We start from the raw sequence: 26,733 nt of genomic DNA, 5'->3' as shown, positions 1-26,733 counted from the left end.
TTCATTCAGGTGGTGACATCAGCCCTTGGGATGATGCCATCCACATTTAGAGTGAATCTTCCCTTATTAGTTACAGTTAAATTATTTTTAAAATTTATGTATACGGTTTCATGTACTTGATCTCTCTCTCTCTCTCTCTCTCTCTCTCTGTCTCTCTCTGTCTTTCTCTCTTTCTCTTTCGTGTGTTTGCCTGGTACCCGTGGAAGTCAGAACATAGCATGAGATCTTCTGGAACTGGAGTCATAGGTGACTGTGAACCTCCATGTGAATGCTGGAAACAGAGCCCGGGTCCTCTACATGTGCTCTCAACCACTGGAACATTTCTCTAGCCCCAGTTAAGGCTTTTTGGAAATACTCTCAGACACACCCAGAAGTGTTTCTCCATGATTCCAAATCTAGCCACACTGATAATTAAGATTAATGCTTTCATGGGATGGAGGGATGGCTCAGTGGTTAAGGGCACTGGTTGCTCTTCCCGAGGACCTGAATTCCATCCTCAGCGCTCATGGCGGCTACAACTCTTTGTAACTCCAGTTCCAGGGGATCTGATGCCCTCTTCTGGCCTCTGAGGGCACCAGACATGCATGTGATGCACAGATACACTTGTAGGGAAAACACCCATGCACATACAATAAAAAAAAAATCAAAAAAACAAAAGAAACACAACTCAACTTCTTATCTACTTGACACTCAAATATAATACTTGGAGTCATAACATTCCATTATTGTCCTCTAAAGCCTCGTGTTCATCTCTGCAAAACTGAGTTAGTCCATTTCCAAAAGTCCCCATCACCTTCTAACAGTCTCAATGACACTTAGAAGCTTAAAGCATAAACTTTCTCCTGAGAACCCAGTTTCAACTAGAAGTTCCTGTAAGATAAAAGCCACAGACTTCCAACACATCACAACAGAGAACAAACGTTCCTGTTCCAAAAGAGAGGGATGATAGCAAAAAAAAAAAAAAAAAAAAGAGCAGAACAGTAAAAATGAAACCCAACCAAGAAAACACTGACCCTGCAGTCCCGTGTCTGGCATCTGCAGCTGGCGATGAGATCACCTGAGCTTCAACAGCCTTGGTTAGTTCCACGGCTCCAGCCTACAGCACACACAGTCTCTTTCTTGGGGTGCCTCTCTCTGTGCCTTTAGCCTTTTTGGGTGGATATCCCACTGTTCTAGTATTTTCAACAATACATCTTAGACTTTATCTTCCCAGTTTCATGCAATGGCCTTTCAAGGTCTCCTTCCATGGGGTCTGAATCTGTCACCCTTAGTCTGAAGAACCTTGTTATAACCCCCCCACGACCCTTTAGTTCTTGCATCTCCCCTGATTGCACAAAGTACCATGTGGATGACAATACCAGCCTGGATTGTGGTTATGCCCTGTGGACCTCAGTTCCATCCTTCTCTTGCATGGGTACCGGGGAAGCATCATCCTGGGCAGTTGTTCTGAGCAGAGATCCCCTCTGCTGGTATTCTCAGTGCAGGCTCTCTTTCCCAGTGAATTTACATTTTCACTAAATAGGGTCTTTTGTGGGTTGGGGTCTTCTTGGGATACATTTTCTGTAAACCCAGTACAGAGCACAAGGTTTCTCTGTAATGGTGCTAACCCAACACCTTTTCAGCTACTGTCAATAACTTTAAACTTATTTATTTGTTCACCTTTTGTTCTGCCTGCCTGCCTGCCTGTCTGTCTCTCCTCCCTCTCCTCCTTCTTCCCATCCCTCCCCCTTCCTGGTTCTCTCTTCTCTTCTCTTCTCTTCTCTTCTCTTCTCTTCTCTTCTCTTCTCTTCTCTTCTCTTCTCTTCTCTTCTCTTCTCTTCTTTCCTCTCTCTCTCTCTCTCTCTCTCTCTCTCTCTCTCTCTCTCTCTCTCTCTCTCTCTCTCTCCCTCCCTCCCTCCCTCTCTCCCTCCCTCCCCTTCTCTCTCTGTGAGCTACAAAGATGAAATGCAGAAAGCAGTATCTATGCAACAGCCCAAGTGCTGTCCTATCTTGAGATTCCCTCGTCAGTCAAACTCTAGTTCATAACTCAGCCTCACTAGATTTTCAGGACAGACCTGGGCAGATGTAGCCAGATTCTTCAGCAGACCTGAATGCCTCAGTTCTTGATGGAGCTACCATCCACGTCATTCTGCTCTTCCAGACTCTGGCCTGAATGGCCCATTAAGCTCTGTGTCATGGTAAGGGATTTTCTAGATCACAGTTTCAAATTCTACATTCCTCCGGCAAACCATTCCTAAAACCTAAAAGTCAATCCCAAGACCTGTGGGCAGCCTCACTTCTTGGTAACTATTTTCTATATTAGTTGCTTTCTTGTTGTGAGGAAGTATCTGGCAAAAGCGACGTAAGGAAGGGTTTGTCTTGGCACAGTTTGAAGTCCACAAGTCCATCTTGGTGGGGATGGCATAGTTGCAGGACACAACACAACTGGTCACATGGCATCCACAGCCAGGAAGCAGAGAGAGTTGAACACTGGCTCCATTCACTTTCTCCTTTTCATTGAGTCTGGGACCCCAGGCTGTGAGAAGAAACCGGCGCCAGTGTGAGGAGTACCTGCTCAGGTCTCTCCTAGATGCACAGTGCAGGGAAGTACTTGTGATCTGGGTTCCCCAGGGTTTCAGCACCTTCACTTTGTTACATATCCACTAAACCATCTGGTATAAGCATACAGAGGCAAACCAGGCAGGACCATGCTGTCTGTGAGGTCCTCCCAGAAGGGCCTCTGCCACACATAGGTTATGACTTAGCCCTACACAGGGACACAAGATTCGTAGTTGGTACAACACACAGCTCTTGGGAACTTAAGCTTGAAGTGGGTCAGCATCTATAAAACCACACTTTTGGCGTCTGCAGTGATGTCTCAGTTGGTAAAACACTTTCCTCCATGTATAAGGACATGGATTTGATCCTATTATCAGTATAAACTATCAGGCATGGTGGTGCAATCCTGTAACCCAAGTACTGGGAGGCAGAGACTGGAAGATCCCTGGAGTTTGCCAGCTAGCAAGTTTAGCTTAACTGATGCTGTCCAGGCCAATAAGAAACCTTGTTTCAAAGGAGGTGGACACCATTCCTCGGGGTGGCACCTGAAGTTTCCCATTGGTCCCCACACTCATATGCATGGATGTGTAAGCACATCAGCATAGATACAAATGTGCATCTCTCTCTTTTTCTCTATCTCACACATATCACATCACACTTTTATAATTTTCAGGGAACAGTAATCTTATTGGTGGGCATGTTGTGCAACTTTTGAAGGATAAAGCTTGTTTGGGGGACAGAAAGGTAGAGGTACCATCTTTGACTGACGTCAGGATGCTCAATGGGGTTCCAGAGATGTGTCATCTGACCCTTGGAATGCTTAGGGTCATTAAGATGGTTTCAGGAAAGCACAGGAAGGACACATGGCCAGAACCACCCCCACTTAACTGCAGACTTAACCTGCAATGAGCATTTGTGGAAGAACACCAAAGAACCAAAAGGACCAGCAGTCTCACAGCCAGGAAGAGGTGCATCTTTCTGCAGGGGCTCTCAGAAAGGAGGCCATGGTCTCTGTCACCCAGAGGCAGAACCACAGCATGATAGATACATTTGTTCCAGAAGCAGCAGCCAGGCCAAGCAGGTGGTACATGCCTTTTATCCAAACACTTGGGAGGCAGAGAGGTAGGAAGATCTCTTTGTGTTCTGGGCTAGTCTGGTCTACATAGCAAGTTCCTAGCCAGCCACAGTTACATGGCGGGGCCGGGGGTGGGGGGTGGGGGGGGGTGGGGGTGGGGGGTGGGGGTGGGGGTGGGGGTGGGTGGGTGGGATCCTGACTCAAAACAAAAGAAAACAAAACAAAACAAAAACCAGAGAAGCAGTGGTCTTTGCTGACACAGGGCAGAGCAGGGGTAGATATCCTATCTGCTGAGGATGTGCGCAGGAGCCATGACCCAGAACTTCTTAGTGGAGTCAGTGTCTAGTGTTATCATATGCAAAAGTACAAGTGAAAAAGCTGAGTTCTTCCCTTAGTGACATCAAACCACGGATGGACGAGGCTGCTTCCCAATTGAGGAAACCATTCCCACTAGCCACCTTCCCTCCATTTCTACAGGAAGAGCAGCAGAACATTTCCACAAATGGGTATTTTTACCACCCTTTTCTGCTAGTTGTGGCAGAGGTGCCTGCAGTGTGGGTACATCTTGGTGCACTGAGCTGGTTCATCTTCAGTGTGTAAGCTATCTGCGCTGATGTGACAACTTCCACAACTTTGAAGCATTCAATGACTGGACATGACAGCCCTCACCTCCAGAGGTCAGAAAGCTAAAATGGCTTTCTTCAAACTTGCAAGCTCCCTGTAGCTGACCATCCTCACCTCCTATGCCTGACTTCTTTGGCTGCCTCACCATGGGTCATAAGTCCATTGTGGCCTCTCAGACTCAGCCTGGTAGGAGCCTTTCCCATCTGTAGTCCACTTGCATTTGTCTCATGAAGACCTAAGACACGGCCCTTGTACAGGAGACTGTTCTCTTGCCCCCTGAGCCAGATGACAAGGAACAAGCACTAGATATTCAGCTACCAGACAGTGGATACCTCTCTGTCCTGAGCTGCCTGCTGCCTAGGGATCACAGGTACTCTGACAGCATGTGTGGTCTTGACTGGGACTCCATTAGGGTTAGCTTGATTTCTGATGAAAGGCAACCACTAGCTATAGTCTTTGGAAGCCTAAACCTATAGAGCCAGTAAGAATGAGCTGAGTGGAGATGGAGGCAGGGAAGTGACGAGGAAGAACATATGGGGATGGGAGGCTCTGTACATTGAGATTACAGAACATGCTGCTCTCTGTAGCTCTGTGTGGGTATGCTGCTGGCCAGGCTCATCTTTTAGGCTGGGTAACAACATTGGAGAGGAGTCGGGTGAGCTTCCTATGGGTCTATACAGCTCTCTCGGACAGGCTCCTGTGTGGAAGCCTCATGATCACCTAGTAAGGGAGGTGGTCACTGTGATAACTGCTTTACGAGGGGCATGTAGAGAAGAAAAGCAGGGCTGTGAGCCATGATGGAGGCCTGGTTAAGACAGAGTAAACAAATGGCAGATGCACATGATGGGGATATCAAGGACCCTTGAACACTGAGGCTAGCTCTGGACTAGGCCACGTCCTTGGGGTTCATACAACGAGTTCTGGCTATCTGCCTTACAAAATCTGAGACCACGACTGCCAGGATGTTCACAATGGTGGCTTAGCAGTGGTAAGGTCATGGTATTGGGCCTAGCTTCAGATGGTAGCATCCCTTAACACAGGGCACTGTAGTCTTGGACACTATGAGCCAAGGATTGGCTGCAACAGGACCTTGTCATGCTGACGCTCTCTCTATTGGGGATGTCAAGGCCCCAGTACAGGGAAAGAAAAAACCACTGCCATGTAAGTCACTCATTAGCTATTACAGCCTGAGTGAGCCAATAAGGGCAGATGACATTAGTGATATGACATCATCAGGTTATGATGTAATAACAGAATTGCAGCTATGGGTAAAAGGCCCTTATTTTTAAATGTGGGCTAATATATTTTTGTATCTTAATGTCTAAAATAGAGTCATTATTTGGCCCAGAATTATGCTAAGTGGGAGTGGCTGAGCCCAAAGCCAATTTGTGGGTTACTGCCAAGTGTTTCAACAGGGGGCTTTAAAAATGGTATTGGGAAGATTGGGGGTACCTTGTCAAGCACTGTAAGGAGAGTTACTGGGAAACAGCATGTGTGCTATGATGGGTCAGTTCTGTAAGCAGTTATCTGAGGGTAAAGGCTGGCTTCTACCCTGGGCAGGTTATACAGCCATTTTAGTGCAAGTTCCTCCACTTGCAGTAGAGACAGCTCCAAGACAAGCACCACTATCACTAGAAAGACAAAGGCAATGCATAGCTAGCTTTGGTTGCATGCTGGTCGTGAGTGCTTAGACAGCTCAAGCTAGAGCTGCCAGGGTCTGGGAGTGGTTCACATTGCTAGACGGCAGGCTTAGGCTCATCAACCAGACCTCTCCCAGAGGACACCTGATGGATCTCAGCCAGCACAGAGGATGCCATGTTGACTCTCCTTGACCAATGACTTGAAGATGTAAGAAACATAAAAGAGCAGGCAGTAAAATCCAAGAGAGGAGGTAGCGGGTTAAGACAGACACAGGGCAGAGTCTCTGAGATTTAACAAAGTTCCTTCTGCTAGAGAGAAGGCTGAGTACAGTTCCTCTGATATAACTCACTAAGCCTGGATCGTTGGGCAGGGCTGGCACCCCGGGGCTCACAGCCACTGTTAAGGAAACATCCTTGGATTCTGATGGCAACTTGGAAGTGATCCAGCATGGCCACGTGAGTCCCATACAAATGTAGCTGAGTACTCTCTCTATGTAGGAAACCTAGGACTGAAGAGGGAAGGAGCACTTGGGAGGATTTCCTTCTATCATAGGGAGCACGCTGGCTACACATCACATCAGCTCACCCCCTGGGACAGCAAGTTGCTTCTCTATACTACACAGGTATGAGACAGGAGACTGCTCTGTATTCTAGACCTTGCCACACACCTGTGTATCCAGCTCTTTGTTCTCCTTGGTTTTGTGCCAAGAAGTATTCTTGCTTATGGCTTCAGAATCAATCAATTAATCTCTCTCTCTTCTCTCTCTCTCCCACTCTCTCTCTCTCTCCCTCTCTCTTCCTCCTTCCCTCCCTCTCCCCCTCTCTGTCTCTCTTTCTCTCTCTCTCTGCCCTTCTCTCTCTCATCATAATTTAGATACAAAATTTTCTTTCAATTTATTTATAATATAGTGTGCCAAAACAGCATTATATTCCTGCTGGTGATCTAAAAATCAGACCAACAAAATATTGCATAATTCTTTGTAACTATGCACAAAAACTGCCTATGGATTCTTTAAAGTTCCAAGAGAATGCAACTAGATACAGTCACATGCTGGCCTGGTGCCTAGAGAGTGTGGGCTGCGGCTTCTTTGAGAATTTGATGGTGTTGGAGAGGCTGGGCTGTGGGGACCCTGTCCCTGGCCTTCCTACTTGTGATTCTGCTACGCCCCTTGCCACCTCACTGGCCCAGTGCTGGACTGCCTTGGCAGGGTTTTGACAGAACCACACCAGCAAAGAGGCAGTGGGTAGAAAGGGTGTGAGGGGCTCTTCAAGAGCAGAGGAGTGGGACAAGCTTGCAAAAGCATGGGGACAGGTAGCAAGCATAGGGGGCTACTAGGAAGAATGACAGGCATAGGTGAGGTTGTGGACTACAAGGCTGGAGCAGGGGCGATCAGGAGGTTGGGGGCCTGAATGCCTGGATGAAAGTAAGAGATGAAGGAGACCCGAGACTGTCACAGAAAGGAGACAAAGCAACCCATCCAGAGTGAAAGACAGTTCTGTTTTGTGCCTACATGCTAAAGGACACCCCAACAGGAAGTACAGAGGGCTGAGGAACTGAATCCCCATCTTGCCACTTACGCTCCTGTGGTGGGCTATCAGCGTGCACGCTTATAAACAGAGCAACATGAGAAAAACCCTTCTCAGCATTCTTTGGCTCTGTGGCAGGGCCAATTCCATTAATGAGAGATAGCAAAGCAGGATAGGAGAGGGGTGTTCCCCAGAGTTTGGGACAGAGGTCAGCAAGCCACAGCTAGAGGGCACTGCTCAACGGTTTGTCTCTAATGCCCAAGGCCAGGGTTCTGGTAGCTGGAGAAACTGAGTCCCCTAGTGACCCTGGCCTCCAATGACTCACGCTTTTCACACTTGGTGCAGCTGAGAGCTGGGTGGCAGAGTCCTATTGGTTGGCACCAGGAGTTGGTACCAATCATGTTCCTGGCATTCCTGGAAGCATTTTTCTCTCTGCCTCACTCTAGTGTGGACAGGCAGGGATGAACATCTGTCTGTCACAGAGGCCCAAGGGCCCCTGATCTTCCCCTTGGCTACCATAGTAGTACCAACTGTTTGCCTGTGCCAGCCTCTTAGGGGAGGGCATGTTCTGAGGAGCGGACTTCAAATTGAAGCACAGTCAGATAGATGCCTTCATCCCATTTCTATCCAGTCCAGCTCCCTGGCCCCAACTTATCCTATCCATCACAACTCTACCATTGCACAGGGACAGTGGCTTGGTACTCAGGCATCTTAGCACCTGTCAACAGTCTCTGACATGGCTGGTGTTTAACAAAGCCCGGCTGTTGGTGGGACCTGCTTTATGTTGCTTTTCTTCTAAATATAAAACTTGTAAGCTACAAGTTCCTAATCATAGCTGTCTAAGGGGAACATGTTTGGACACCCCACCCCACCCCCTGGAAGCAGGGGGTAGAATACCAGCCTTTCTCTCTCTCTCTCTCTCTCTGGGAAATGTTGACACGTAGGTGGGTAACCTGAATTCTAAAGGCTCACTGCTCTGCATGACTTTTGCACATAGCTTGAAACTCAGCCCAAACCCCTGCATTTATTCTAAGGAGAAGCCAAGGAGGTCTGACTGAAGGGGATGCTATAACATTCTGCTATTTGGAAGAGAGCCCTTAGATGTCTCTGGCCTGCAGGCTGCAAAGCCCCAGGTGGGGGCTCAATGACAAGGTGCTTTCTGGCATCTCAGCGTGGATCTTCATTCTGTGTGCTCTATTTATGCTAACCTGAGACCAGCATGGCTTTGCCAGGCTCTCAGAACAGGGATAGCAAAATATGTTATTTCTGAAATATGGACAAGAACCTCTTGTCTTGAAGTAGAAGAGTAGCTGAATTATTCACATGTATCCATCATCTCTGAACAGACCAATGTTTGTCAAGTGTCTATTTATATAGGAAGACTTTGATTACTGAGGCCTTTCTTGGGTGGGCTCATATTGTCAGTCAAAGTCCAAACTTTCCCTAGGTCATATGGATACCCCTGGCTAGTGATGTGGAAGAGAGCCAGGTACTATAAAGATGTACACACCCAGTTCCTATACCAGGGGTTCTGTATTTTGCATGCCCACCTAGTATATCTTTTCATTATAGGAAACTAAATTGTTCTCTACTGGAGCGGCTTCAGGACAACAGTGATACCCAGGTAGAGTGAGCCATCCATGTCTGTGGCAATATTGTACCAGTAACACCAGTGACCACTGCTAAAACTGAGTTGGAATACCTAACTCTATGCTAACGACCATGCCCGTTTCTGCAGCCCCATATGTTCTCAGACCATAGGATCCCATAGGTTTCCTACACTAGAGCAAACAGTCATAGGGATAGTTCCCACTAGGGTTCCTCTGTCCCCAACAGGCACTCTCTGTGATCTACCATGGCATCCAAAGAGGCAGTCTGGCTTTTGGGGCTGGGGCAGTTGTAGAAGGAAACAAGTCTAGGAGCTCAGGCTTGCATACAGAGGTGGAGTAGACCTTGGGGCTCTGCAGACTGTGATGGTGGGCAGAGTAAATCACAGCCAGGTGTCCCCACCTCCTCTCCCCCTGCTAGGTCACCCAAGCTAGATACATACAGGTCAGCACAGCCAGGGAACGGTTCTTGGGGGCATTCTCCTCTCTCTGGGCCACAAGTGAGCTGTTGGGCTCTGCTTGGTAGGCGCACAGTGCTTCCCACTCCTTCTCCAGGCGGTTCTTGTTCTTCAGATGGTCTTCCATGTAGGCCTGGAAAGGACACACAGAGTCAGGAGTGTGGGATCTAGGACTGGCAAGGCCAGGTCTGGAAGCATGGAGTATGTCATTATCCCAGCTTTTGTTTTGGGGGACTGAACTTAAGCATTGAGCCTGTAATTGTGAAGTGTACTTGAGCAAGGGTGATCTTCTAGAGAAGACAGGTAGCTCCCTGACAGGCTAAGTGTACAAAGAAAATATGTCCAACTGCGGTATTGGGGTCTGCTATAGGGGTATCATATACACTTGGGGTGGGCAGGAACAGACATAGGACGCAGGGGCCAGGTGGCTGTGCTAAGGAGCAAGGAGCGCTGGTGCAAGAAGAAGCAGTATTAGGGAGATATGCACATGGAACCATGGGAAGCTTATGAGCAGGGGCAGCTGGGATGCATGTGCTTGAAAAACCTCCCTGAGAACATCACTTGAGAACATCACTTCTCAAAGCAAGGGGCAGAAAGACACACATCAAATGATGTTACAGAGGAAAATAGTGGTGCATAGCTACCAAGAAACCCTGGGGATGCATCCCTGCAAATGACAGCTTATATGGCAAGTCCCTTTGTATCCAGCCAGGGTCCTGCCAGACAGCCTATGGGTAGAGGCTGAACCAGAACCATAGTCTTCACCAGGTCCTGCATTGAGCCACTTTCCAAGGGGTTCAGGGAGAGAAAGATAGCATCTCTGTGGATACCAGGGGTGGAGTGCACATGGATTCCTATTTAATGAGGAGTTATGGTATTCTCAAATGGTGCTACCAATCCATCAGGCACACACACACACACTGACATGGAAGATATGTGCACTGTTAGTACATATGCCAACATGTGGAAACATGGTTGTCAGACAGCCATCTTAGGGGCAGTGTTTCCTCATGAATCAGCCTAGAGCCAGGGAACTCAGACCCACAGCTGTGGGCCTGCCTCTCTTTCCCATAGGGCTCTACACAGAAGTTATTTTTCCTTAGCGTTAGAACTTAGCTTAACCATTCATACCCGGAATTACGAAGATCTGTGCTGAAATCTGAACTTGTCCAGCATTAACCAAACACAAATCAGAGGAAGCAGAGTTAGACCCATGGGCTAGTTTTCCCAGTACTTGCCAGTGAGAATACATTACTACTGGTGACTGAGGACATAAAGACCATTTCCTGACACAAAGACACCGTGTGGCTTGCACAGCTTCCCAACCCACTCACTCTGGAAATGGGACACTTCCAAGAAAAGATGCTTGGAGAACCAAACCCAGCTGAGTTTTGATTTCTGTAAGATGTAGTGATTCCTTCCCCCAGAGTGTTGTCTGTTGTAGCTCAGGAGTCCTGTCGTCCAGAGTATCATCCACTGCTGTTCAGCTTTCCTTTCCTCACTAGGTAAGTACTTTACCACTGAGCTGTATCTCTAGCCCTATTTATGGGGTTTTTGGTTTTTTGTTTGTTTGTTTGTTTTTGTTTTTGTTTTTAGAGACAGGGTTTCTCTGTATAGCCCTGGCTGTCCTGGAACTCACTCTGTAGACCAGGCTGGCCTCGAACTCAGAAATCCACCTGCCTCTGCCTCCCGAGTACTGGGATTAAAGGTGTGCGCCACCACGGCCAGCCTATTTATGGGGTTTTAATCTGCTATATACCACACAGAGACATATGTTTTCAAGTGTGTCCACACAAGAAAAAAGATATGCACATACTTGCATGCCTGAACACACATGGCCTCTTAGCACAAAGTAGCCAGCACCCAATAGTCAGCCACGGGCTCACATCCTTCCTGTTACTTCTACCCGTTGCTCTTACCCACACCTTCCATGCACTGACACCCAAGTGTTGAAAGAACCAGGAAAGTCCTCTCAGTCAATCTTACCCCTAACACCTACTCCAGGTGACAGTTTGGTAGAAGGCAGAGGCAGGAACTTCTCTGTTCCTGGTTACTCAGGAAGGAAGGAAGCTCATTCAACTGTTCCTTGAAGCTTTGACGAAAGCATACCAGGATCTCCATAGAGGTTAGCTGGGTCCCGCTGTGCCACCTCCCTGTGGCTGCATGCCCTGGAAGCCAGTGAGCACCATAAAAGAAACTCTTAAGGGTGAAATGCAGGGCCTGGTGGTGGTGATGGGTACTGAGGAAGCTTGCTTAGAAGGCCCCTGTTGCAAATGGCTGCACCTTGAGTTTCAACAGACTACACTATCTACTTTTTCTACAGAATGCTGGTTCTCAGGACCCTCCAGCATGGAGTCAGAGACCATGAAATAGAAAGATGTGAAACTGGGCAAAGTTGAGAGGCTCCCTCTAGAGCACTCATTCTCAATCTGTGGGTCATGACCCCTTTGGGGATCACATATCACATGTTTACATTATAATTCACAGCAATAGCAAACGACAATCATGAAGTAGCAATGAAATAATTTTATGGTTGGGGGTCAGCACAACATGAGGACCTATATTAAAGGGTTGCAGCATTAGGAAGGTGGAGAACCACTGGTCTAGAGAATGGAGCCAGAACCACCTTCCTTGGAGATGACTGTGTCTGGGGAAATGAGCTCTTTAACTCAGTTGTATGAAGGGCTGGAGTTTGATCCCAACACCCATGTCAAAGGGGCATGGCAGTGTGAACCTTTAATCCTAGAAGGTGGAGACAGGCAGATCCTGGGGACTTTCTGACCAGACCTAGTCTAGCAAAATTGGCAAATTCCAGGTTCACCGAGAGACCCAACATCCACCTCTGGTATCCACCCTCACAAGTTCACACATGTGTGTATACCACACACAAAATACATGTATGAATACATATGTGTAAATGTGTAAACACAAATAAATGCACAGAATGAGCAGATATAATCATTGAGGAGCATCAATGGTGTATTTTGTACACAGTTAAAACTTTCTTCTATTATGTACTGATCATTATGCGTATGGTGTGCGTGAGTATCCCACAGTGTGTATGTGGAGGTCAGAGGATGATCTTTGGGAGTCCTCTCCTTTCTCTGTGAGTTCCAGGACATGAACTCAGGTCATCAGGCTTGCATGGCAAGATCTCTAGGCCTGCTTAGTCATCTCGTTGGCCCTTTGCACCAATTCTTTAAGATAGGATGACATCTTAGCACAGTGTAACACTTCTGTTTTGGGGAAATCTGGCAGGGTCATTGAGTCCAGTCCGGGTGTAGGGACTGAGCAGCAGCCCACTTAGGTGTACAATCTCAGAGTCTGAAGTTGTTTCCTTCCTATCAGGAGCAGGTACAGATGGTTCTGGGTAGAGAGCCTGACCGCACCCTCTTTCAGGAAACCCATTATGAGCAAAAGCTCTTTCTATGGCAAAACAATACCTCTTGTGACAGGCCCTGGCTGGATCACCTGGTCCCAGGTACCCTGTGTCAGAGTCCTATTCACACGAACCACAGAGGCTCTTTACACTGCACAATCAGCCTCATCATGGAGTCACAGCAAGTTCATTTGAACTTCTAAGTTTGATGCAGCCTGAGCTCTGGGCGTCAGCTTGGGTGGAGGGACAGATGGAAGCAGTAGATCTTGATACTGTCATTTTCCTCCTGAGAATTAAGTCACTTATTGATGAGCTTGTTTATAATAAATCTGAGGTAAGTTCTTCATTCTCCTGGCATGTGCTGCTCACCAGGTGGTCCTGTATGCCTCTATTTGATCAGCATTTTCCTACTAATGAAGTGATGGTCACACCTACCAGCCACATTCTAGGCTCTCTGATGGTTTAGCATCACTGTCACCTTGGCTGGATGTAGAGTCACCTAGGAGGTATACCTCTGGGTTTATCTATGAGAAAGAAAAACTCACTCTGAGATTCTGGTCCTTTGACATGTGAACAACCAGCCCATGCTCCTCTTGTTCCAGCTACCATGCCTCTCTTGTCCTAATAGAATACTTCCTCACACCATTAAGTTGTTGTCTCTTCCTTAAGTTGTTTTCTGTCCATTATTTGGTTGCAGCAATTAATATGGAGTCTGTCTTCCCCTTTTGTGGTTTGTGATACGAGTCTGTGGGGAGGCTCAGCCTTCATAGTGAAATAACACATTTTAATCAGTGAAGATAAAACCAAAAATTGTTCTTTCCTGTGGCCTGCTCTTGCAGGAGGTGCAGGGGTAGCCAGGAGGATCAACTGGGCAGTGCTCTTAGACCAGGCAGCTTCTGGTTGCCAGGCCAATGGACTTGCAATTTAACTGTATTTATACTTATTCTGTAGTGGGCATTCAGCTGTGAGTGTTTTACAATGGCCACTTAAACAACCTTTTTGTTTGTTTTGCTTTCGCCAAGACCAGTTTTTCCTGTGTAGCTGTGTAGCTGGTTTCCTGGGCTGTCCTATAAGTATAGGTGTGAGGACTGGGTGGTGGTGGGAGACTCTGGGTTTGGTGTGTGTGCATGTTCACATGTGAGTGTGGATGGGGTTGGAGGCTCAGGGGTGTATGTCCAGAGTCTTCCTTACCACCATCCACCCTATTGTTTTAGCCTCTCCTCATTGAATCCTGAGCTCACTAATTCAGCTAGACTGGCTGGCCGGTGAGTCCAGGAATCCTCCTGTCTCTGGCACATACCACCATGGCTAGCTTTCATGTGATTGCTGGATTCAAACTCAGGACCCTGTGCTTGTATGACAAGCAATTTACCTATAGACTCATCCTCCTAATCCTAAGGGTGTTTTTTTTTTTTTAATTGTAACTTTAGTTACATAAATATCACAAAAGGAAATGAATAGAAAATTAGGATAGAACAAAAGGAAACACAAATACAAACTGAATTCTGTTCTTCCTGGCACCTGGGAGGGCTTAAGTTTTGTGTGTTTGGTCGCTTTTTGTGGTTGCTGTTTGTTTTGGTTATCTTTAGTGCTGGCTGCTACAGTTTAGGCTTTGAACATTCACAACATGACAGAATTTTCCTGCTTAAAACAAAGAGATGCCCATACCAGGTTTGCTCATACAAGCAGGAGACCAGATCCTTGAGAAGTTAAAAAACTGATTAGGAATTCCCCAATCTCCTTAGCGTCTCTCTGGTCCCAGGACTCACTGCTGACCTTGCCTTAGGGGTACAAGAGGTCCTAGAGGTCAAGGCCTTTGTGTTACCACACCCACTTTGTACTTCCTTGTTCACAATCAGTGTATTTACCTGGGGTTGTGGGACACTTTCCAACAACCCAATGGGTGCCTGAATCTTGCAGGGCTCTTTGTATAGAATGCTATTGTTTATAATAATTCTGTCATAAATTTTGTAAATTAAGCCCAGTAAGAGTTTAACAGTGGCAACTTAACAACAACTCAGGTCTTAGGAACCCTAACCCTTGATTTCTTTCTTCTTTGAGAAATTTTATTTTTTCACTGAAAGGACGCATGCGGGAGATTCTTTTTGACACACTCTAGTTGGCAGCACTGCTCTTGTGCTTTGGGCTGTTACTAAGTGGAATAATGCTTACTTGAACACGGCACCATGGTACCTTGGCATTTGATTTGATATTAAGAAAGCGGCTAGCAGGTGAGCAGCATGTCCAACAGGGATGTCCTGGACAAGAGCATGATTGCCCTGGGAGGGAGTGGGAAGGCTGGAGACTCCATCGTAACACTCTAAAGATTGTGCATTTAAAATTTACCAGTGATTAAATATTCTATATAATGTTCTCAGGCCACAAGTGACTGCAGGTAGCTAACCCTTCCGAAATGCGAGTGGATCTGTTGTGTTGATGTTATTTTTTTTTTTTTTTGTAAAGTGCAATTCATTTTTAAAACCATCAAGAGTAGGCTAGCCTTGGTTTGTTGACCAACCTCCCCTTTGTTAGCGTGTTGATTTACACCCCACCTGACTGCAGCTCCTACTGTCTGCCCTGTGATCAGTTTCTGTGCTTCTGCTATAACAAATCCACCTAGAGATGGAGGCCCAGCTCAAAAACCTGCTCTGCATTCTCCAGACTGACTGGGACCTGCCATTACCTCTTGCCTATCTCACCCCTTACTGTCTGTATTGGCTAATTTTAAGTCAACTGGACAAAAGAGAAAGAGTCATTAGAGAAGGGGGTCTCAGTTGAGAAAATGCCTCCATAAGATCAGGCCATAGAGCATTTTCTCAATCAGTGATTGATAGGGGAGGGTCCAGCCTATTTTCAGTGGTGCCATCCCTGGGCTGGTAGCCCTGGGTTCTATAAGAGAGCAGGCTGAGCAAGCCATGTGGGCAAGCCAGTAAGCATCCTCCTCCATGGCTTATGCATCTGCTTCTGCCTCCAGTTTCCTGCCCTGTTTGCGTTCCTGTCCTAACTTCCCTAGAAGATGGGCTATTATTTGGAAGATGAAATAAACACTTTCTGCCTTAAGTTGTGTTAGTCATGGTGTTTCATCACAGCAAAAGTGACCCTAAGTAGGACACTGTCCTGTGATCCTATAACTTGTAATCACTTCCTATGACCCTCTTATCCTATGAGCTTGAGCCTTTATGTGTTGAGTCCTGCCATTGTCTCCCCATGGCCTCTGATCTGGAATCTTCCATCACCCCATGTCCTTCTTGACTTATGATCTGGGCTTTATCCATCTCCTGGCTCCATCTTGACACCAGTCTACTGAAAAAAAGCCTGTGCCTGGCACCACTCCCTGCTTGCTTTTCTCCATGCTTTCAGCTCTCACTTGTCTTGAAACCAACCTTTTCCCAGGGGATATTGGTACCTCAGCTACCATGGAAAGAGTGTTTGCAGGTCACCTGGGATTTCCTGTAAGGTTCTGTAATGGATGAAAATTTTGTATTGATGATGGGTGCCCTTCAAATCCCCTGAGGGGGAAATAAAAGCAATGTAAGTTATTTAGACAAGTTATTTATACTGTCTCACTCTAAATCTCTGTTCTGTCTCTTCCATTCTTGCAATCCAGGAGACATTTGTAAACCAGGGCTCTTGTCCCAGTGTTCTGCTGTAGCCACAACTGAAGGTCAGCTCTTTTATCTGGAGACACAGCAATGGCTACGAAAGCTTTTTTCCATAACACTTCTACATCTGAAGTCTTTTTCTCTAACATGTTCTTTTCTACTTAAACACCCACCACTACCACCCTCTCCTGTTCCCACTCCTACTTTTCCTCTTTCTAGGGGGTCTCTACTACTTTTGGGTTCCATGTATAAGAGAATGCTTGTAGGATCTTTCTGGGTTTGGCTAATTTTGCCTACCATGACAGTCTCTGGTTCCATCTGTTCTCCTGCAAATAGCATGATTTCATTCATTCTTTATGGTTGAACAAAAAACTCTACTGTTTTTAACCTCCTTTGTGTTCAAACCCCAGATAGGCATTGTTTCTTCAGGGACCTTTTCACCTTAAGCACACAACAGGTATTCTCAATGCATGTGAGGGGAACCTTCCTCTGTGCACACCACAGGCATCCTGCTCTATGCACACCATGAGGGTAGGGGCTCATCTGGGAGCTAACATGTCCTGTACTGATGCAGTCTGCACTGGGTACTGGATGAACTAAGGTCTCTGGTTTCTGGGGGGGGCGGGGGGGGGAGGGCATTTTAAACTAATTCATGTGCACCAGTGTACTGAAGCTCACCTTGGGTGCTCTACTGGTGGTTCTATACAGAAGAATGAGAAAGCACAGGATAAGGGGTGAAGCAAACAGGCTGAGATGGAGCCAGCCTTGGCGGTAAGACCCACCCTGACTTTAAGGGTCTGGTGCTTACAATTTGGAGGTTTTTCTGAGAAGCTAGTTAGGGAACCTGGTTTTCATGGTGAGCAGGCTTTTTAGTGAATGCTAGGTGGCACATCTTCATTTTTCAGCTGTGTGTTGTGTTCTTGACAGAGATTTCGGGATCTGAAGGGTGCATGTCTAGGAGGACTTAGGTCGACATCTTTCTAATTTTGATCTCCACTAAGATTTCAAGACCACTGACTTCTAGTCTTTGAGGGAGGACATCCATCCTCCTGGATGTTGATACTTCCTGAGGATGCACTTGACATGCTTTTGTTACAATTAAGTACCATGTGACTACAGGCAACAAGCCAACCTTGACATTGGAACTGGGACATTTTACTCTCAGCAAGGAAGTTTCTGTCACTCATAATGAAAGGCCGGAGCGGTGGTCAAGAGGCCTTCAGAGGCCGTGTGAGTTTTAGGTACATGCCTAGGGATCCCTGGTGTTGCTTCCGACCCACACATGACAGCCACCTTGGCACCCTTTGTAGCAACTGGACGGAGCCTAGTGGGGTCGGCTTGAGCCTGGCCCATTAGAAGTCAGAGAAACTGCTACCTTGGTGGCTCTTTGCTCTCACTGTCATGGAAGTAGACACCCAGAAAAGATTTGTTATTAGTATCAAGTTGAGAAATGACAATAAACTCATTCCTTACAACACAGATATTCAAGAGGACAGAGGAACATTTGGAAATAAGCCCATTAGGACCCACCTGGTATCATTTCACTAGTCAGGGTACACAAAGAACATCGATGCCAGCATTAAACAAGGCCTCTGGGATCAAACAGAGAGAGCAAGTAGAAGCTTCCCCACAAAGCATAGTGACGCTGCAAAAAAAGCAAGCATCAGCCCACCTCAGGGGAAGGCCGTTTTTAAAAGCTGAGTTGTGGAGAGCTTGATTTGGAGCAATTAGTCCTTGGAAAGCTCTGCTTCCAGCCCTTCCTGTTTCTACCCTGGAGCCCATTACGGCACAATGCCCTTTAATTTACTGATGCTACAGTCAGACCTTTTGTGGAAGAATACCATCCATTTACATTTTCCTACCTCGTGACAAGACTGTGAGGTTTGATTTTTTAAAGTCACAAGTGAGGCTAATGCTTTTGAAAACAAGGAGTAAGCTGCTTCCATGCCATTTGAGGGAAACTGATGACCTTTTTTATTTTTTTTCTTTAAAAATAAACACTGTCAGCTGTCTTCATTAATGCCTTAAAGGGAAACATTCTTGTTAAGTGTCTGAATTCCAAAAGTAAGACATTTGAAGTTCAGCAAGAATACACACAGATGCAGGAGGAAGCAGGTATGGCTACTTGCCTTCGCCTCATGTATGTGGGTATAAAGACTTAAGGAGGGGTGGCACATGCTTGCTTAGGTAAAGCTTGCTGGTGACCTATAGATCTGCAGCTGGCATTTTCTAAATACTGTCTGTTACTAAAATGTGGCAAGCACGATAAATATTCAAAATTAGAAATTCAAAGCGATGTGGGAAAGCCAGGGAAGGAGAGAGTCAAGTGGACAGAAGGGAGGAGAAGTGCTTGGAACAGGAGCCAAGGACGATAAAAATGAAGAGGCAGAGCAGCACCCAGGGTACAGATGACCTTCCTGCCCATCTTGTTCCCAGAATGCCTGTCCTGCCTGCCAGGTGCTGCTTCTGCTTTTGACAGGATGGGGATGGGTTGTCTTGTAGCTGACCGGAACTTGTCCTGCTATGGTGTAAATGCGCACCCACTACAACATGTAGGACCCCATGAGACCTAAAGATTGTGAGGGTGTGTGCTTGCCAGGATCCTGAGAATGAAAAGAGACACACCATTCTGAAATTCAGTCTCTGGATTCTCCATACAAAGCCTGAGAAGGAGGAATGGGATTAAAAGAAATGAGAGGAGTAGAAGCCCTTTGGGGAGCTTTTTTCTTCCGACTGCAGCCTAGAGATTGCTTTCGTGGAATGTTTTTAAGAACCAGGCAACCACAGAGAAATGCCAAGCTTCCCTTATCCTAGTGACCCGGGGAGTGGCAGAGCAGATGAAACTGGTCAGCAGAAGCCTCCTACGTGGCTAAGAGCTGGCTTTACAGATAAGCATGAACTGGGGTAATTTTCGAGTTTGTGTTCTGAACGCTTTGTTTCTAAAGCCGGCCAGCTCTGGCCAGGGACCTATGGAAGCTGTTTTCAATGTGATTTTTTTTTTCAAGTAGCTAAGAAATGTACCTCCTTCCTCTTATCGAAACCAATCCAACTGTAGGGATAAAATATCATAAATCCTTGGTGCAGTAGAAATACTTCAAAGCTGAAACCTGTGCAGGGAAAGCCCCCAGCTGACTCTCGGCGATGGCAGAGAAAACAAGCATCATCAGCAAGAGAAGACGGCAGAACAGCACGGAGAAGAAATGGCAAGTTCAGTGTGTGTCAGTCTGAAGCCACGGGCATTGCTAAATCATGCTTTATTAAAAATCATTTTCAAGTAATCCTTTTCATGTATCCAGGTATGGTGGGACTGGCCTTGTCATCTGGAGCTAGCATGGGCCAAATAGTGAGATTCTGACTCATCCATTCCCCAAGCCTTTTCTGTCCTAAGACCTTTGGCCTCAAATGATGCTAGAGGGAACTACATGCCTCCTTCCCAAGTACTGTGGGGAGTGGCTTCTAGATGGACCTGCTCCTTGCTCCAAGTGGAAACTGAAATGGCCACATTTCGCTTGCTTTGAGAGACAAAAGATGAAAGGATAATTCTGCAGAGTGTTGGGTTAGAACACGAACCCTGACTGAAGCTTGAATGCATAGAACTCAGTCTACTGGAAAATGAAACTATTAATAATACATTGTCATTATTCCATAATGTTGATTTTGATATTCCCAACCCTGAATGAAGTCGAGAATTATAAGTCCCACGGATGATACAGTTCTAGATGTTCAGAAGGCCGGAGGGGCTGACCTAGATGCCAGGGATGTAGCCTGGGACTTTGTGTATGCTAGGCCAAGGACTTGTCTCTGAGTTTCATTCCCTGGTACCACATAGAAATCAGCAGAGCTCTGAAAGATGCCCCCAGTATCCAAAGACATGGAGAACTGGTAGGTTTTCAGCTTCCACTGGATTTCATGGTGCAGATTTACAGGAAAACAAAGCCATGGTTTCTTATGGTTAAAGCTAAAGTCAAGATGGAACATGCCAATGAGCACAGTTCTCCCCCAGAAGTGTTCTGATTAGTAAGCCTTATAAAGGGTTAATTAACTTTGTCCTTACTCCCTACTCAAAACAGGGGCAGGCTTGTTCCTTCACACAGCTGAGTCTGTTTCATTCTGGGATTTTTTTTAGTTTAGTATAATATATGGTATGCCACAGAATGGGGTCGCAGGTCATACTGAGTCTCAGTGTGAAGACTATAGGGTCTGGTGCTGCTTCAGTGAGGACGACAATCCTTGCACGTTTCTACGATCAGGCTGTTGTTCTCAAAGGTGTTCGAAGATTTCTAAATGAACAATTTTATAAATCTCATTATCTTATTTAACATCTTAAAAATTAAGGTTATGTGAACATTGGTAAAATACAATGATGAACAAGAAATGAAAATAAGAGTATTGTACCACCTTTTCCTACAGTGCAGAACTATTAATATTTACAGTCAGGGTAAGGCGGTTTGTCTGGCAAGCTGGGCCTGCAGCACAGGAGCTGCATCCAGGTCAGGCTGGTTGTTCAGGCTGTCTCCGGCCTCCTATTGGCTGTCAGTTACTCTTACCCAGCTAGTTTGATCAGGAGGTCCTATGAGTCTGAGTACTGCGGGTTCTGCTGGAGCCCAACCCTCAGCTTGTGCAAGTACAGGTCTGAAGGGTAGATTTCCTTAGCGGAGAGTCCCCGGACACAGATAAAGGATAATTAACAAAACGGCGGCTCATGATTACCAAGGGACAAAGATACAAACTCAAAGGTGTGAGGGTTCAGTTAGGATAGGCACAAGGTTTATGGTCTTGGAGTGGCTCTGGGTTAAATAGGAAGGAACTAGAAATGTAAAGGTTGGAGTGATATAGGGGTGGGGGACAGCAAAGCTCCTAGTCCGAAGAGAGAAAGGGTTTGGAACATTCCGGAGAGGAGATGGCTGGGAGGGAGAGAGAGGCAGAGTGGAGCTGCCAGCCTGGTCATTCAGAAGCTTGGCTGTGGCAAGGAGCCAGAAGTTTATTTTAAGAACGAGGGGGAAGCCATTGCATCTGCAGTAACAGAGGCATCCGATGACAGAGCTTCTGAAAGGTCGTTCTGCATGGGGCAGACTGATTACATAAGCCGGGACTCCTGCTGCTTCCTGGATCCCTCTGCACTGGCTGAGCTCTGCGTGAGAGGAGCAGAGAGATGGGCAGGGGTGCTGTGAACCCTGGTGCAGAAAGCACCAGAAGATCTCAGTCCATTTAACCCATTCTGTGCCGCCCTACCTTCCTCGTTTCCTCACATTTAGGCAAGCATTATGTTGCAAAACACTTGAGTTTAAACTCTAGCCCAGAAATAAACAGTTCTTGTGATTTGATCTAACAAGGGTTTTCGATGAAATAAGGTCAAAGTCTGAGGGGGGAAAAAGAAATCATAAACAATTTTTATCAATGACCTTGAGGTTTCTAAAAGTCTTCAGACTTTTGTTACATAGGCCAGTGTTTGGACATTAGTTAGTAGCTCTCTGGAGCTGTGGGAAACCTCCTCAGAGGTAAGTGAATTCAAAGTGGCACCAAAAATTCACAGCCAGTGACTCCATCGAGGGCTTGGAGTGTGAGAACAGGCTCGGCAATGTGGAGCACTGGATATGCCTGCCCACAGATAAGGTGATTCTTGAGGCACATATAGTACTTAACTCTAACCGGCCTCACAATGCATGACGCATCCTAACAGCCACAGTCCTGGCAAGTGGACTCTTTCTGGAGTGTGGGGACGCTGCATTGTCCCTTGGACCACCTGGGTTCCAGTCAGTAAATGATCTCTGCAGTGCTGCCAGAGGACACAGAATACCTTATGAAAGATTCATACACAGGAGGCTGAGGGGCTCCAGCCAGTGAGATCTATTCAGACTGGGATAGCAGATTTGGGGAAACATCCTACGTGTACATCACACAGTGGCACCTATCAGCCTCCTGGGGCACCTAACTGTGAGGTGACACAGAACTTCCCAAAGAGCCTAGCAGAACTCCAGATCTGCACCAACTTAGCCTGTCAATCACCTCTCAAGCAGGTAAGTCTGGCGTGTGTGGATTTACCTGGGGGACTGGCCACTATAGGCCTCCACAACACCCTCTTTCTCTCTCTCTCATGAGTCTCCACCCACACTGGGTTACAGACATAGACCTTCGCACCCATGATTCAACAAAAAATGAACAATGGATGGCGTTTTGGGGCTCCTATAAGATAAGTCTCTCTCCTTCCTGTCCTTCGTGGGAGACTGCCTGGCAGGGGACCTGGCACTTTCTGTGCAATCAATCAATACCTGCGAATAACAAAGCCTCAGGCTCCTTCCAGTCCCAGGAGCAGGAGATAGCTCATGGGTTTCTGACTGTGCTCAAATGCTGGTCACATGGTTCAGAAACCTTCCTGAAGTCCTACCTCATCCACTCTGGAGAGGAAGATGCAAGAGCTGTTTGGCAGTGGGTCAGACAATAGGTTCCAGCTTCTCACAAAACAGCCTTTGCCATCAGTATTTACTGTTCATTATCTACAATCCAATGAGCCATGAGAAGGGGATAAAGGCAGATATCTGTGATATTAAACAGTTTAATGTTCATTTTTTTAAAAAAAATCTGCACATCTGTTAATTTTTTTCAGCCTCAGCCTTTCCCTCTGGCTGGCTTATAGACTCACTCTAGCTGGGGTATGTGGGAATATTGCATAATCCATTCCCAGAATGCATGAGTAGATCTTTACCCCATAAAATATTCATTCACTCTCAAAAATATTTGCACCCTGCTGTCAAATGTAGACAAATTCACATGGAGTATCAGAAAATGGCCATTTTAATGGGGAAGGCTTCCCCTGAGTTTCTCTTTGCACTAAAATATATTCTCCAAAATTATTTTCATAAAAAAAGATTAACAATTTCGACGCTAACTGCTAATCCCTTTTCATTTAAAACTCTACTGATAAAATTCTTTGCTTGTCATTCAAATGTAAGTAATAATTATAGATTGCGGGCCTCCGTCTCGGGCCTCATTAATGATAAATTGTATGGAAGTGTGAAGCCAAAGTCAGCTTTGATACATCTCGAAACTCAATTTCCACGGCTTCCCTTAGCTATGTACAATTAATTACACAGTTAATAAGGGAAATACGCTAATGAAAGGAACGCTATTTACCCAGACCGCCTGCCTTTACCAAATATCCTTTGTATGTTTCTCTCCTTGTAATTTTGGTATACAGACAATTTAAAAGGAAAAAAAAAAAAAAAACCAAGAAACAATCCAGTTGACAGAGTGGTAGCATTTAATGCTAGTCTGCAGCTACTCTGATTAAAAACAAGTCTAAAGGAATTTTAATCCAATTTTATATTTCTACTGACTTCTGCTTTTTGAAAGTCCTGAAATAGCCATTTGTCAAATAAATAATTACCACTAAGCTACTGAGCTGCTCCAAAGATGTAGTTATCTCCACACATTGAAAACACGGTGAATTTTAGAAGAAATTACGAGGAAGACAAAAAGGGAAAGCTCAGCCCATCTGCATAGACCCACACTCTTTTCTTATCCCCCAAACCTCTCTTAGAAGGATCAAATCCGCTCATTCTGTTTGGATAATCAAAGTTTGACCGCAGATGGATTAGCAGACACCAATACTACCCTTTATGGAGAAAGATACCACCTTCTCAGGCTTTGGCAAAGTCTAAACTCAGAAGACAACTACAAAAGGCAAGCTGGATAAAGCTGGTTTTGTTTGCTCTTTATAGCACACAAGGACGTATGAAAAGGTTCATGGCAAATCTTTATTTTACCACGTATTTGTATTACCACAGATCGGGGAATGTTCCTTACTAAATTAGAAAGTAGCCATTTGATTCCAGTCGTCACCATATCCCTTTGACATAAACAATGTACTTTAACGTATGAGATCTTTTTAAAAATTCTATTAGTAAACCAACGCTGTATTCCAAAGGGTTAAGGGGACAGGCAGGGGATAAGGGGTTTAAAAAGCACTCATGAAGTGCACTTCTGATAACCAAGCCCACCCTTTTAGCAGGGAAACAGATTCTCTGGGAAAAAAACAGTTTCCACAGCAAACAATACCCACTGCTCCCTCCATGCTGGGGCCCTGTAGAGCACCACCGTGGTGCCTGCTGCCCACGACCACATTTGGAGAGTCAGGCAATACTGGTGCCTTTAAGAGCCTCCTCCTAGACCCCTGCTGTGGAATACTTCTGAATGCAGAGTTACAGAAAATTCATCTGTTTAAACCAGCTCTCCATCCACCTCACACCAACGGGATGATCTACAAAATCCAAACAGCTGCTTTCAAGTCACAACACCAGGAGTTGCCGTTCTCAAAGACCCAAAGCTTTCCTATTCCCTAACGCAGCACAAGAAGGCCCAGTGGAGACATTTCTGCCCGGTGGATGACGACAGTGGTTAGAGCAGGGAAACCTTTGGGAAGCGGGAAGAGGAGGGATGGTTGCTTAGCAACGCACAGCAGCCTTGCGGTTACAAAGCAGCGGGCTTTTCTTAGCAGCAGCCTTTTATATTCTGTGCCAGTGATGTAGTCATTACGATTTTCTGATGAAGTTTTTAGGAAGAATAAAGAATTCCAGCAAGTGCTGCAAGGTTACCTAGGACAGTGACACAGGCGGGGGCTTTGTCTCTTGAACCGTTAGGATACTGGATTCTCTAACACATTAGAGAATATTTGCAGAGATTTTGAACGTGTCCACTGGAAGCAGAGAGCTTTGATTTTTTATCTTCCTAAAGCTAACAGGCTATATGCTTGTGAGAAATGACACACAGCCAAAGAAACCGACTCGGAACCTGTAAGACAACATTACACAAAACCCACACCCTGTGCTCAATTCTCCAGCAGGCAGAAGACATGAGCCCCAGGGTCTAGCTTTCTTCTCTATCTCCCCAGATCTTTCTAGAAAAGCAAAATGGCTAAAATGTCGGTGAAGTCAAAAGTTAGCATGCAACCCAGAAGGCCGCCACCTCACACAGTCTCATCTGGTTATTCCAGACAAGGTACCTGAGGGAGGGCCAATACAGTATCTGACAGCGTGAATGTCCACATTTTACGGTGAAATTTAGAATGAAGACCATCACATATTCTTAATCCTTTCCTAGCTCAATGCCAGTCATATTGTGAAGTGCCCAAGTCACAAGCCATATATTTACCAGGCTTGACAGGTGAAGCAAGAGTGACTGCCAGTGGCCGCCTGCTTACACCACCTGGGTATCTCCCAGGCTACTGCTATGTACAGGTGCAATTTCCTCCCGTGCTCATTGCCTGAGCTCCACAGCTCACTGCCTGGGCTGTTGCTCTTCCTCTCTTTTTCTTCTTTTTCTTTCTTTCTTTCTTTCTTTCTTTCTTTCTTTCTTTCTTTCTTTCTTTCTTTCCTCCTCCTCCTTCCTCTTCCTCTTCCTCTTCCTCCTCCTCCTCCTTCCTTTTCCTCCTCCTCCTCCTCCTCCTCCTCCTCCTCCTCCTCTTCTTCTTCTTCTTCTTCTTCTTCTTCTTCTTCTTCTTCTTCTTCTTCTTCTTCTTTTCCTCTTCCTCCCCCTCCCCCTTCTTCTTTTTTTAAATACAAGATCTTATATGCAGCCTTGGCTGGCCTGGATTCTCTATGTAGAGCAGGCTAGCCTTGAGCTCACATAGATATTCATGCCTATGTCTCTGGAGTGTGGGAATTAAAGGCTTGTGTCATGTCACCTGTGCTGCCTGCCTGGCTTCTCTGAGGACATAAGGTGACTGTCTTCTGAGCACAGAGAATGAGGGTGGTATTTAGATGCAGCGGTCAGTAGGATATGAGATTCCATGCAGAACAGCACTTCACTGCACCCTGTGCTTAATCTGTACATAGCATTTCTAGTAACATTAAAAAAAAATAACAAGAAAGCCTCAAGTGTCTTCCTCTACAAGACATCTCAAAACCCAACAGACATTGGAAAGATGGTAGCCATCAATTTACAGAACAAAGAACTAAGGGCTATGTCCAGGAATACAATATGAAGAGGAGAGAAGTGCCATCCAAATTCTTGAGAGAGGGGCAGGCCAACGTAATTTTCTCCATCTAAAACTAGGGTCTCTCTATATAGAAAAACCACCACCACCATCAGCACCACCGCCACCAAAAACAACAAAACAAAGCCCCACAGGAGGCAGGGAAGGGATATGAAACTCCCTATAAGCTAGAACCCTGTGAAGCCTGCATGCTCCGTGAAGAGGTGCACAGCATGTCTGTTCCTATGGAAACGGCGATGTTCTGAGTCTTTTAAACCATGAGCCTTATCTACAATTAAGGTTCAAATCAACC

At 46.0% G+C, this 26,733-nt stretch overlaps 1 protein-coding gene across 1 annotated transcript in view; it reads right to left on the bottom strand.

Moving 5' to 3' along the window:
- Positions 1 to 26,733, bottom strand: part of Ptprn2 (protein tyrosine phosphatase receptor type N2) — an 808,594-nt gene that overhangs the window by 64,005 nt on the left and 717,856 nt on the right. The window contains exon 15 of the mRNA XM_021179074.3: positions 9,455 to 9,602. Coding sequence (XP_021034733.1) covers positions 9,455 to 9,602 — 148 coding nt within the window. The remainder of the gene's footprint in view (positions 1 to 9,454; positions 9,603 to 26,733) is intronic.

Source organism: Mus caroli, unplaced genomic scaffold, assembly GCF_978045245.1.
Source record: "Mus caroli unplaced genomic scaffold, Mus_caroli_1 scaffold_14, whole genome shotgun sequence".
In the NCBI taxonomy this organism is placed as follows: Eukaryota; Metazoa; Chordata; class Mammalia; order Rodentia; family Muridae; genus Mus; species Mus caroli.
This window is presented reverse-complemented; position numbering and strand designations above follow the sequence as displayed.